Genomic DNA, 14,974 nt, shown 5'->3' with positions numbered 1-14,974 from the left:
AATCAGCTGAGCCAGAAAGAAAGAAATATAGAACAGGATAGGGCTGGGGCAGGTGAACGGGGCCATCTGATCGTCAGAACTACCAGTTCGCCGAAACCAGCCAAACCAGCAACAGCCCACCACTGGATGGATGCTACTATTTATTTTGCACTGGTTTGTATTCTATAATACAACATTTACTTATAGTTGAGCTTGCATTTTGTTAGCCTTCTTTGGTTCTATTTTTTGTGGGAACATAGATCATAATGTAATTCATAATAATATCCTTTTTTAGCTTTAAAATCATATTGTAAACTTCTCCAAAGCATCCAGAGAAATGGGCTACACATTTTTTACAATAATATAGTATGTATGTATGTATGTGTGTGTGTGTGTGTGTGTCTGTCTCTAGTTATTCGGGTTTTCTCCCGCGTAGAATTGGAGATGTCTTGGCGACGTTTCGACGAAGTCTCATTCGTCATCTTCAGGCTACTTCAGGCTTGGAGTTACTCCAAGCCTGAAGTAGCCTGAAGATGACGAATGAGACTTCGTCGAAACATCGCCAAGACATCTCCAATTCTATGCGGGAGAAAACCCAAATAACTAGAGACCTACATACTAACACCCGCGAAAACCTCAGAAATATATATATATATATATATATATATATATATATATATATATATATATATATATATATATATATATATATATATATATATATATATATATATAATGTAGGTCTCTAGTTGTTCGGGTTTTCTCCCGCATAGAACTACAACTACTCCTGGAAACACCAAACCTGAAGTAGTCAGCAGCAGCCTGAAGATGACGAATGTGACTTCGTCGAAACGTCGCCAAGACATCTCCAATTCTACGCGGGAGAAAACCCGAACAACTAAAGACCTACATACTAACACCCGCGAAAACCTCAGAAAACATATATATATATATATATATATATATATATAATATTATATATATATTATATTATATTATATATATTATATATATATATATATATATATATATATATATATATATATATATATATATATATATATATATACACACTCTTTAACTTATACATTAGCATTCACTAATTTCAATTTTATTTAATAGTATTATTTATATTGAGCACCAGTTTTTATTCTTTCTATAGATGAACGCCTCAGAATGCTGTTTACATTTTTGACTAGCTAAACAAATGAACAATAGAGTGTCTTTTATAAAGAGGAATTCCTGGCAAGTATTGATTCCCAAACACATTTAAAACAGAAAGCATAAACACATTGTTCCCTTGCATCCTACTACCTACTGTAACTAAAAACTGGGAACTTACTGGAACTGAGAATTTATTATGAGTCAGAGTGTTAATGGCTAGTCCAACCAAAACATCTGCTCTACACTCTATACCGTTACTACTATAATTCATTTTCTTTTATGTTTGGACAGTTAGATTTTTTTTTTTTTAAAAAAGACACATTAGTCAAAAGGCTGAGTATAAAGAAAAAATACTTATATAGGATAAGTATTTGTAATTGGCCCACAACTATAAAAATCTGTATGACTGTTGTCAAAAAGGTGCTTTTTCCAAAAGGCAGCTGGATTTTCTTGGGATTTTTTCCCTTTGGCTTCTTGAATGAGAAGCAAAACTTTTTTCAAAGGAAAAATACCCAAGAAAATCCAGTTGCCTTTTGGAAAAGGCACATTTGGACAACCAGAACCTGGATGATTGAAAATCTCCATAGATATTGGTTTGACTGTTTTATATTCCAGTTCAATGTATAGCATGTGTACTAAGGAAGATCTATATCCCTGTATCAAGAATTACATGACAACTGACGCTGTGTAATAAATATTTATCAGTGCATTCAAAAATCTACTGTTAAGATCCCAAGTAGAAAAGATTAAAATTATACCTACCTATGGTGAATAATTTGTTTTTACAATATTGTCCTTGAGTCTTCAGGAAGGGTAACAACAAAATAAAAATAAAAACCATAAAGATGAAATACAGATGAATAATAGCATCTTTGTCTCTAAGCAATCACTGTAGCGATCATAGTTAACCTAAGGGGGATCACCATGCCTAGTCATGTGTGATATGTATGGATCGCAGTACTTCTCCCAAGAATTATATAAGTTCTAGATCTAGAAGATCCTAAACAGCTATGCTCAAGAGCAGAACCCAAGTATATATATCACAAAGAAAAATTCCCCAATATTTCCATTATTTCTACATCATATAAACATAATGCATTTTTTCTTCGAGCCCTTAAGACAGGGAATGATATACTGCACACTGAAGAGAAATTGCAGTAATTGGTGGCATAATAACTAAATAAGAAAGCAAACAAAAATTTTAAAACACACTGAATTATTTGTGACGTAGTGGGAAAATAATTATCTTCATAAGAAAAATCCATTTTATTAAAATGTTAAAACAATACCAGTAATTCAAAACTGATACTCAGAATTATTGTAACCAACTGCATATTTTTTAAAAAGTATAAATCCTCCAATTGGAGTCTAACTAAAGGACATTTCTCTATTTTCCACCACACAAACTCTTCAAATTCCCATTAATTAAGGGCATAAAGTATATATGTCCCTGAAGCCTTTGAAGTGCTCAAAATGACCCTCCGAGCAAACCAGAAGTGACTCGTTTTGAGCCTGGGGAGGGCAAAAAAATCATGCAAAAAATGGGGGGTCGCACCTGTAGTGTGCGCATGTTCACTGGGGGCATTATGGGAGCGGCACACCCGCACACGACCCCCACCTTGCTCCCCCCACTTATGGCACGCAAGCCAAAAAAGGTTCGCGATTGCTGGTGTAATACATTGTCTTTCTAATCTGGAATGTGGCCTCTCTCTCCTGGGAATCCAGATAACATTCTACCACATGCCCCCTACAGAAGACATTCCAAGCCTTGTGGCATATATGCCATGCTAGCCTCTCATGCACCCTCCCATGCTCAATAACAGCCACTTCAAGTCTTGTTTCCTTTGTGCCACACTATACCGGTCACTTATACACCCTCACGTGACCTCCCCTCCCCTGCCCAGCAGTAGCTACTCAATGCCTCGCTGCATTCACTAGACTCTTGAACCTGCCCTTGCCTAATAGTAGTCACTCCAAGCCTTGCTGCATTGCACCACAACATACTAACCTGTTCTGTCCTCCCTTCTCGGTTCGTTAACAAACGGCAGGCAAACAAACTTAAAAGTAACTTTCTTTATCGGTTCTCGGCTCAGACTGGCTTCGAGCCCAAAAATAACATAAATACAGTCTCTGACCAGATAACGGAATGAAAAAAAATCTTTCTTACGGCAACACAAGTTGAACAAAACGAAAGCAAAACATTTCTTCCAAAGTCTCTAAGAATCAGGGTTACAGAAATCAAAGCACTTCTCCAAGTGTATCTTCTTGAATCAGGGTTACAGATAACAAAGCACTTTTCCAAATGTATCTTACATAAACCACGATTGATCATCCATCCATGTTGAACGAACCAAGGAATGTACGTTGACTCCTGCAACCAGGGCGTGGCACTATCCATTCTTTTATCACCAGAACCCCACTAACAAGCCCCAGCTGCATCGTTGACCTTGCATCCCGAAAAGACTCACAGAACACATCTGCTGAGTCACAACACTAACCCACTGTGCACCTTTTCTCACCCCACAGCAGCCATTTACCTACCTGCCTGCTTGTAAGCTGGTAGGGTCTTGGAACTTCCTGCTTCTTCACTGACTTTTGTTGTTGGACACCAGAAGGAAGTTGTGAGGGGATCCTAACTTAACAATCTGAAAACCTCACTTAATAATAGCAAGAGGCTGGGATTGCCATTGCTAATCAATATGACTTTACAGTGCTTTACAGTTACATTGCTTCATGTTGGAAATTCTGGTCCCAATTACATTGTTAACTGAAGACCACCTGCTTGTTTGTTTGTTAAATATTGTTCACATTTTATATATATAATTTTGCTAAACCTTATACACACACACACACACACACACACACTTAGCAAAAGATTGCATAACTGATTTACTCATTTTCCAATCAAAAGACAAAAGCATTACATTTTTGCCATTTGTGATTTTTAAAAAAGTCAATCAAAACTCTTAATGGTTTGGACAAATGATGCCCACATTATTATTCTTACTCTTTTTTAAATCAGACAACATTTGCAAAAATTGCTTTGCATGCCATAGGCTTAATATTGTTATTAACAAGATAAATTCTGACAGAAATGTTCACTGATTAATCAGGCACAGCAATCACTACAAGCAAGAAATTAACGATATTTGTTGTTGTTACTTAAGGCAAGTTCATATATTTTAAAAGTTTAAGTTTTCTCTGAGCTTCAAGGACACATTTTATATGATTCTTTGCCACGTAAAATATGTGACTCCCTAATCAGTATGGACAATAGCTGCTGTATTCATTGCCTTTCTTGTGTGAAAAAGTAAAGCAACTAGAAATTTATTTATTTATTTATTTATTTATTTATTTATTTATTTATTTATTTATTTATTTGTCTTGTATGCCGCCCACTCCCGGAGGACTCCGGGTGGCTCACAAAAGACAAGGGAAAAGGGGGAACAAGACAAAGACAACATATTAAAAACAAAAACAACATTCACAATTTCTATGGAGGCAGATGCTTCTCAGCTCCCCCCAGCCTGCTGGAACAGCCAGGACTTGGTGGCTTTGCGGAAGGCCGGGAGGGTAGTAAGGATCCGGCTCTCAACAGGGAGCTCATTCCAGAGGGCTGGAGCTGCAACAGAGAAGGCTCTCCCCCGGGGAGTCGCCAGCCAACATTGGCTGGCAGATGGAATCCGGAGGAGACCCAACCTGTGCGATCTAATTGGTCTGAGAGAGGTAATCGGCAGGAGGCGGTCTCTCAGGTACCCAGGTCCGATGCCATGTAGGGCTTTATAGGTAGCGACCAGCACCTTGAAGCGGATTCAGAGACTAATAGGTAGCCAGTGCAGCTCGTGGAGGATAGGTGTCACGTGGGTGTACCTTGGTGCACCCACAATCGCTCGCGCGGCTGCATTCTGGACTAATTGGAGTCTTCGAACACTCTTCAAGGGCAGCCTCATATAGAGCGCATTACAATAATCCAGTCTTGAGGTCACAAGGGCGTGAGTGACTGTCTGAAGGGCCTCCCGATCCAGGTAGGGTCGCAATTGGTGCACCAGGCGAACCTGGGCAAAGGTCCCCCTGGTCACAGCCAACAGATGGTGTTCTAGAGTCAGCTGTGGGTCCAGGAGGACTCCCAAATTGCGAACCCTCTCTGATGGGCGTATAATTTCACCCCCCAGCCTGAGAGATGGAACAGTTGGACAATCTTTGGGAGGGAACATCAGAAGCCACTCGGTCTTGTCTGGATTGAGTGCCAACTTGTTTGCTCCCATCCAGACTCTAACAGCCTCCAGGCACTGGCACATCACTTCTACTGCTTCACTGAGTTGGCACGGGGCAGACAGATACAGCTGCGTATCGTCTGCATATTGGTGATACTTAATCCCGTGCCGGCGTATGATCTCACCCAGCGGCTTCATGTAGATGTTAAATAGGAGGGGGGACAGGACCGAACCCTGCGGCACCCCATACTTGAGGGGCCTTGGGGTCGATCTCTGCCCTCCGACCAACACCGACTGTGACCTGTCCGAGAGGTAGGAGGCGAACCACCGCAAAACGGTGCCTCCCACCCCCACCTCTCGCAACCGTCGCAGAAGGATACCATGGTCAATGGTATCGAAGGCCGCTGAGAGGTCAAGAAGCACAAGGATAGAGGGGTGACCCCTATCCCTGGCCCGCCAGAGATCATCGATCAGCGCGACCAAAGCAGTTTCCGTGCTGTAACCAGGCCTGAAACCTGACTGAAAAGAGTCTAGATAATCGGCTTCATCCAAGGACTGTCGGAGTTGCGAGGCCACCACTTTCTCAACAACCTTCCCAACAAAGGGAAGGTTGGAGACTGGACGATAGTTGCTCAAAATGGCTGGGTCCAGAGATGGTTTCTTCAGGAGGGGTCTCACCACTGCATCCTTTAAGAGGGGTGGGAAGATTCCCTCCCGGAGAGAGGTGTTCACAATCGTCTGGATCCAGCCGCATGTCACCTCCCTGCTGGTCGAGACCAGCCAGGAGGGACACGGGTCCAGTATACAAGTGGAGGCACTCACCGCTCCCATGGCCTTGTCCACTTCATCAGGAGAAGCCCGTTGAAACTCAATCCATAAAGCATGCTCAAGACCCTCCCCCGGTACCTCGGCTGGTATCGTGCAATTGGAGTCCAGCTCTGTCCGAATCCGAGCGACTTTATCCATCAAATACTGAACAAATTCCTCAGCTCTACCCTGTAGAGGGTCACCCGCATCCCTCCCTTTCAAGAGGGAGCGGGTTATTCTAAACAAGGCGGCTGGGCGCAATTCGGCGGATGCAATAAGGGCGGCAAAATGCGAACATTTCGCCGCCCGTATTGCCACAAGATAGGCTCTAATAAAGGCTCTCATCAGTGCTCGGTCTGACTCAGATTTACCGGCCCTCCAGCGGCGCTCTAGGCATCTCTTTTGGCGTTTCATCTCCCGGAGTTCCTCGGTGAACCAAGGAGCCCTCCTGGATCCACCGCCTCGGAGAGGTCGCAAAGGCCCAATCCGGTTTAGAGCCCCCGTCGCTGCTATATTCCAAGCAGCGACTAAGGACTCCACCGGATTGTGGACGATAGTGTCAGGTATTTCTCCAAGCGCCGTCTGAAACCCCATTGGGTCCATCAGGCGCCTGGGGCGGAACCACCTAATCGGTTCCTCCTCCCTACAGTGGGGGATTGGCCTCCGAAAGTCAAGCCTCAGCAGGAAGTGATCAGACCATGACAAGGGCAAGGTTTTAATGCCCTTCAACTCTAGATCACATCTCCACTGCTCCGACATAAATACAAGGTCAAGTGTGTGACCCGCTGAATGAGTCGAACCTCGAATTACTTGGGTCAAGTCCATGGCTGTCATGGAAGCCATGAACTCCTGCGCCCCATCAGAGCGTTCACCAAGTGTAGGCAGGTTGAAATCCCCCAGAACCATAAGCCTGGGGAACTCCACCGCCAACTCGGCTACTGTCTCGAGGAGCGAGGGGAGGGCTGTTGCAACGCTGTTGGGAGGTAGGTACGTTAGCAACAGACCCGCTTGACCACCAAGGTCCAGCTTCATCAACAGGGACTCACACCCGACAAACTCCGGAGCAGGGATCCTATGAGGAACTAAAGACCCTCGGACGATGACAGCCACTCCTCCACCCCTTCCCTGAGATCGCGGCTGATGAAGCACCCGAAAACCTTCTGGGCACATTTCAGTGAGGGGGACTCCTCCCTCTGGGCCCAGCCAGGTCTCAGTAATACATGCCAGGTCTGCCCCCTCGTCTAAAATTAGGTCCCGGACAAGGGGAGCTTTGTGAACCACAGACCTGGCATTTAGCAACAACAGCCTGAGACCAGGGCCCTGACAATTCTCGCCACCTGGCCCTGGAGTGGAACTAACAGGGCCGGAAGGAGTGATCTCTGTGATGTAGCAAACCCTACTTCCCCGGTAATGGCCAGCCCTGAAGTTCCCGTCATACCTGCCCCTCCCCATAGTGACCGTAATGCTCCGGCGCTCCCCCGCTACCGTAGACCCCACAACCCCTCCCACAGCTCCCGCACCATCCAGCAGGCAATCCTTAACACTCATTCTAGGACGGGAAGTAAGTCTGGGCCCCTACCACTTCTGCAGTGGCACTCAGTGGAGGAGACACCAGGCAATACTCTCAACCCTCTCATACACACGCAGTCACTCACTCATGCAGTCCCCACGAAGTAAGTTAAACACAAAAAATACAACAGTATGAATTTTAAAAAAAAGTGGGTGCAAACATCAACCAAGCATACCATTCACACTACATTCCTAAAAAATTCGCGGAGCACTGCGCTAGTGCGATGTAAGATAATGGTGTGCAGATGGAGGGCGAGCTGCTCCACTCTTCTCCCCTCCTCTGAGTCCTAGAAGAGCTTCCCAGGCCACAGGTCCAAAGTCAGTAGCATATAAAGTGGCTGTAAGCGGAGAGGGCACGGGATAAGGGTCCGGTATTGGTACACAGCAGCTTTCCAGTCCTACGTCCTCCGGATCCAACAAACAATTTATGGCCCCCGTGTCAGGGGGTAGTTCTTCTCCTTCCCCTGAGATTGAGCAGGGTCCAGAATCCGGGAGGGGGGGAGAGTCTGTGGGGCCAACGTCTGGGACTGGCCCGAGCTGCTCCAGAAGATGGAATAAAGGGCGCCAATTCCTACAGAGCCAAGTCCTGACCCCTATGGCCACATTACTGGGAAGATTTGGCATCATTAATGTAAACTAAGGAATTACAAGTGATATGAGAATCAGTATGTTGTATGTTGCAAACATTTAGATTCAAATATCAAATTGCCACAATGACAAGAATATTGTATAGATTTCCTCAATGGTCTTCTTATACACTGGGACTGAAACTCCTAAGTAGTGGGGATGGGGATCCAATTAAGGAAGGATGATATCATCTATGAAACAACCTTCCACAAATAAAGTTGTAACCACTCAGTCAGTTTCTTACTGTGATAATTAGAATTTTTTTTAGAATGTAATCTCAGTCATATATGTGGATAAACCTCTTCATTCACATATTTTCCCATATTTATAATATGGTAGGTTGCCAATTTTTTAATTACTGGTTTGGATGTGCTCACGTACCACTTCTACGCATGAGCAAAAGCATCAGGGTGGGTGGGCGGAGCCTTCCACTACCGCTACTGGTTCGCCAGATCTGGGCCAAACCGGGAGCAACCCACCTCTGATTTATAATGTTTCAAAGGTATTAGTAGCATTTAATTTCAACTGTGTTTGGCCTTGTAAACATTTATGCCTCAAGTAGCTGTTTGTAGTTGTACTTCAATATGTTTGAACTTTGTTCAGGCCATATTGTTGTTCTGTTGGTGGTAAATAATCAATCATCAGGACAGAATCAAAAACTGAATCGGATCACTTATTTTCCCTCTTCATTTAATACAGTGCAAGCTCCTTTCCAGAGCTCTGAATACATGATGAGATTTAACCAATGCATTGTGGTCTATTTTATTAAAACACAAAATAGACACATAGTATAAATATTATTAGAATGATTATTTTAGTTGAAGTTAATGTTCTCTTGTAAAGTGCACTGGGAATGCTAAAACTGAAAAAAAAAACTGATTTGGATCTTGTCCTGCAGTAATCTCCATTCGAGATAAAGCAACTCACAGCCCTAGGGTTCCTTTAGAGTGATGATTTATGTATCATCAGAAAGGCATCAGTCAGCTAAGATAGTTTTTCCCATCTGTCTAGAATTTTATACAAACTGAAAACATTTTTCAGTAGTACAGAAGAAACTTCCCAGCTCAAGTAATAAGAGCATTTTTTGCATAACTGAAATAGAAGAATGTGGAGATAACTTTGATGACAGAAAGCAGGATCCATTAAGGAGGAGAAACAACAACATAGCCCTGGAAAAGGAAAAAAGGAGACAAAGAAATTTAAAATAATCCCACCATGATTCTCTTTGGTATAAGAGGGGACAAAGGGAAACTCTGGCAGGCTTTTGAGCTTTTGTTATTAAACCCTGCAATAATAAACAACAGTACCTGTAATCTTTGCACTGTCAAATTTCCTGGCCTTTCCTATCCTGGAAGGCTGACAACTTGGTAACAGAAAAGTTCAGGGATTGAGAGAAATTTAATTTGAACAATACTTGTTTTTCCATAAGCAGAATTTCTGCTTTGTAACAAAATAGCTAGCAATTATTAGTACTTTACTAATAATTCCATGGAATTCCACCCCATCGCATAAGTCCTTTTCCTATTTCAACTGTAAGAAAATGGTCTTTATTTATTTTTACTATAATACTCGGTCTTCATTTTTTTAAACATTCCATTGTAGGATGATTCTTATGTTTCTTATATGGCAACATTCTGAACCATATTCTTTTCCCAACAATAAGATGATGAAGTTGACGCAAAGACTGTGGAAGCAAGAAATATTCTTCTATATGTGCTAAAATACAGGGCAGTGGATTTTATTACAAGACAAGATAGAAAGACCTGCACATGGATTAGAGAACATGCAAAACGTATATGATATCATCAAGGGAGTAAAAGAATTGAAATGGAAATGGGCTGGTCACATAGCAAGAATAACTGATGGCAGGTGGACCAAGGCAGGCATAGAATGGATCCCACTTGATAAAAAATGTTTACAAAAGAAACCTAAAACAAGATGGATTGATGACATCAGCTAGTATTGCAGGCCCAATTGGTAAAAGAAAGCTCTGGACCATATTAGTTGGAAACATGCGGACAAGGCCTTCATCCTGCAGTGGCTAGACTATGGCTTAAATGACAGGGCACTGTGTCTTTTTCAATGTCCATAGATTCCATTGATATTCCTCCATTTTCCCGTAAATTACTATTGATGCACATATTTACTAATTATGTAAGCTTTAGTTCTATAGGTTTTTATCACAAATGAACAACAGGGGCTTTTTCATTAAGATACAAGGAAAGAAGCTAGACAAGAAAAAGTCAGGCAACCAATGTTTTTAGTATTCGCTGCTTGCCTGCCAAAAGATTCCACTGGTGATCTGACAGTAAATTCTAAGTATCTGAATTTATGACAATTCAAAGTGATTGTTTAAAATGGAGATTGCTCCATTTGCTGCTTTCCATACTATACTGAATGTCAAGTCCAAAAGTCTCATCTAGATTACTTTTCCACACATTTCATTCCTCAAGTGACAACAGAAGAAAAATCTTTTTCTTGGTGTCTATTAAGCATGATACATATTATTATTATCATCTTTAAAAATCCAGCTACCTTTATATGGGTGAATGCTTCAAATGGGCTGACAGTTATATTTTTCAATCAATAGCAATAGCACTTAGACTTATATACTGCTTCACAGTGCTTTACAGCCCTCTTTAAGCAGTTTAGTGTCAACATATTGCCCCCAACAATCTGGGACCTAATTTTACCGACCTCAGAAGGATGGAAGGCCAAGTCAACCTTCAATTCAAGAAATATATTGAGATACTTATTTGCAATCTCCAGAAAACTAGACACTGATATTGTATCTCAACTAAAAAGGAACTTTTTAATGAAGAATAGCATAGCTTTAAAATTTTAAGGACACCTGGGAAGAAGCACCCTCTTCAATATATTAAAAGTCCACATCAGCCAGTCATTATTTTCTAACAAGTTTACTATTCCTTTCCTTTTCATTATGTTAAGACACAACTTTATATAAAAAAGATAACATTTATTAACAATAATCATCACTAATATTTCTTTCTATATCAATTTCATATCATAATGGATAGATTTTTTAAATATTAACTTTTCTGAGATCAATCAGCTTAATATTTTAAAATTAGAATAATATCAATTTTAAAAAGTGTCTCTATAGCCAAAAATTAAAATGAAGCAAGATTATGGGGTAGACATTTGGAATGTTCATGCAAGGCAATGTAAGAATGATAATATTGCAAGGATTACATTTCATTTTCTATTTCTATTTATTAAATTTATAGGCTACCCAATCTCGGAGGACTCCGGGCGGCTTACAGAAATAAAAATAATTAAGAGAGATTAAAAGCAAGTAAAAATACAACAGATTAAAAGAAACACAACATGCACCCAATCTAAGTGGGGCTGGACCTCAATCAAGAGGTCAACAGCCGCAGGCCTGCTGGAATAGCCAGGTTTTGATAGCTTTTCGGAAGGCCATGAGAGTAGGTAGGATCCAGATCTCTGGGGGTAGCTCATTCCATAGGGCCGGAGCGGCAACAGAGAAGGCCCTATTTCAAGGCGTCGCCAGCCGACATTGTCCAGCTGTTTAGTTAAATTAAATTTAACTAAATTTAGTTTAGTTAAATTAAATTAAATTAAATATTCTATAGGTGCCAACTGAAGATTTTGAGGATACTGTATTATCTATGACTGCACTGTGGACATAATATGAAAATATTATTTTTCCCATTATAGTCTAAAAAAATAAAACATAAATAATCTGAGATTCCATTAAGATTAATGTATGCAAAATATTACATATAAAAACACATATCTATGCCAACTAGAAAACCTGATAGCTACAGATCTATTAGATATTAATTTTCAATTGTAACAGATCCTCTTTAATTCAGACCATGTAAAACTTATCATACTAAACTCACTCTGTCATAGTACAGAATTTCCATCCCTAAACAAGATTCAAATATGTGATGATCCCTCAGCATAATGGCTTTCGTAATGACACGGATCACACCTGACTGTATAATGAATTCTACTAATTTCTAACAAATTTCCAAAACAAATTACAAAATTATATCTTTAAAATGTTAAATTTTCCCCCTGTAAACATCCTATAAAATTAATATCTGTAAGCAAATGGTAGCAACATTAGCTTGTATTTAAAACTTGTTGAAGGTAATTCATTTTTTGCAGATTTGGCACACCAAGACCACAACAAATGTTCTAACAATGTGCACTTGTACCTACATACTAATTTTGGAATGCAAAGATTGGACAGGTATTGGACCACAGGAAAAAATAAGCAATCAATCTTAGACCAAATAAAGTTTCACTTGAAATGAGCATGAGCAAAAATAAACTCACATACTTTGGGCAAGTGATGAAAGAAATGCTGGACTATATCAAGTGTCATGCTTGGCAAGAATGAGAATAGTTAAAAAAAGTAGAAAACAATGAATGAAGTGAATGAATGTTTCCCTGAAATGTCTCTAACAGATGTATAATATAGCTTTTATTGTCACTGTACAAAATAAATACAACGAAATTGGTTATAGTAGGAGTTATTCATGAAAACTAGGAGGAATAGTGTTTGTCAAGAGAATTAGAGTTAAATTTAAGGCACATACCTTAAATACCTCTTACTATACATACAGGTATGAGTGGGCGCTTTGTCTGATGATTACCTTAATGCATTTTAGCAACACAATTTCCCTTCCCCCACCACACACACACAACCTACTGAAAGGTACATATTAATTAGTTTAAAAGAGCTTAATGTGGAAAAATGAATGTAAAACTGCATCTTGTTAATAATAAAAATAATATTTAATAAAATATTTCAAGTCATCTTTCTCCTTCAATTATTTAGGTCCTAAAATATCTCTGATTCCTTATCTATTTATATTCTATTATTTATTATTACATTTATACCATACTGTTCTACTTATATTGGTAAAGACACTTTACACTACCTAATAGCATTTTCAAACATAATCTTACTGCCTGAATGGATAGATACAGTAGGTACGCTGAGAAGTTACATGTAGGAGACGTTATCTTTTTCTTTAGATATAGCTGTGTTTTCCCTTCATATCAAGCACATTTGACATAGAAGAATTTAATACATATGTGAACACTATATATTCATTTTTCATTTCCCTAAAAAGAATTTAACAACCTCCTAGCATCTATGTCTCTGGCTTGAATTCAAAAGCTTTCCTAACTACTGAAAAGTATGTGTACCTCCTCCTCAGTTAGCTTGTTGACTCACTGACAAAGTTTCAAAGGCTTAAACAGAATCATTTAAGTCTATTTGGATATTAAATGTCATGTTGAAAACTACTGAAGAATTTTTTTAGGGAAAGTTATGTGTAATGCTTATCACTTACTCTGATACTTAAACTGAATTCAATTTTTTGCAAGGTTAAACGTATGAAAATAGATAGTGCAGACAAAATAAAGATGCAGAACTGTTTAATCAGCTTTATTAAGTTTCAAAGAAAGGAAAAATATACAAAGACAGAAAAGATTAAAAGAGAAGAAAGGGAAGGGGGTGGAAAGGAGTTACAGAAAAAGAAAAAAAAACAGGAGGCATTGGAATTCATTTCTTTCGAAGAAAATGATAGCTCAAGTAATAATGGTTTATTTTACCTTGAGAAGGTAGGTAGGGATATTGCTGAAGTCCACTGGCAATTTCAGAAGGAACCGAGCTGAAAATTCACCAGTCTATCAATTTAAAAGAACAGAAAAAAAGGAACTCAATATTGAATTGAGCATGTTCTTTCCTAATAATAATCCGGAGAGACATAATTGAAACTTTTAGAGTTGTGTAACATAGTAAAAGCTAATCATGTAACAGGCAAAGTGTCTGCAGGAAAGCAGACTTTGATAGCAAGATTCTCTCCCAATTATGTCATTCCCACCTTCCAATTACAATGATCATTGTGTATTAACTCCATTAGTCCTCCTCAGGACTAATAGAATTCAGCTCTTGTAGGGACCTTGTGTCCAATTTCAGCAGATGTATCAGTATCTAGAAACGCTTTTTGGAAAGAACCAAATGGTAACTGATGTCACAAGATTTAATTCTTGAAACCTCCTATGACTCATATCTTAGCATTGAAAACTTTTGAGATTTTGCATTCCCCCTTATATTTTATGAGACTTCGTGAAAACAGCACCCTTGAAACATTTCAACAATTTTTCATTAATTGTACTAATTAAATTGCATCTCATGTGCTACTATTTTATATGGGTTTTATAAAATGATTAACTAATGAGTAATTAAAGCTTTTTAATTACTATGTAAGGATCGCATTCTCAGATTATTACATGTCGTGAAAAAACAAGGGTGGATGATCAGCTCCATTATATTACAAGGCAATTCTATTGCCATATTATTTTGGAAAGAGATCAGACACTTTTAGCTAATCATTACCAATTTAGTCACACCCTGCAGGTGTTGCATGTTATAATTCATTTAATTCATAACTTTGGCCATTCAACAGAAGAATAATTTAGACAAGACTGTACACCCCTCAAGTTAGGCAAGTCAGGAAACAAACTCCACAAAAGTGACTAAAAGTACACTCTATTGATATATAGATGAGGGGTCCCCAACCCAACCCCTGGTCCATGGCCCTGTG

General features: G+C 39.7%; 1 protein-coding gene across 1 annotated transcript in view; it reads right to left on the bottom strand.

Moving 5' to 3' along the window:
• BABAM2 (BRISC and BRCA1 A complex member 2) overlaps nt 1–14,974 on the bottom strand; it is a 149,515-nt gene that overhangs the window by 101,138 nt on the left and 33,403 nt on the right. The window contains 1 exon segment of the mRNA XM_032217020.1: nt 13,980–14,054. Within this exon segment, the coding sequence (XP_032072911.1) occupies nt 13,980–14,054 (75 nt within the window).

The sequence above is a fragment of the Thamnophis elegans genome, chromosome 4, assembly GCF_009769535.1.
Source record: "Thamnophis elegans isolate rThaEle1 chromosome 4, rThaEle1.pri, whole genome shotgun sequence".
NCBI lineage: Eukaryota > Metazoa > Chordata > Lepidosauria > Squamata > Colubridae > Thamnophis > Thamnophis elegans.
The sequence above is the reverse complement of the archived record's forward strand: the minus strand, read 5'-3'. Positions and strand labels throughout refer to the sequence as shown.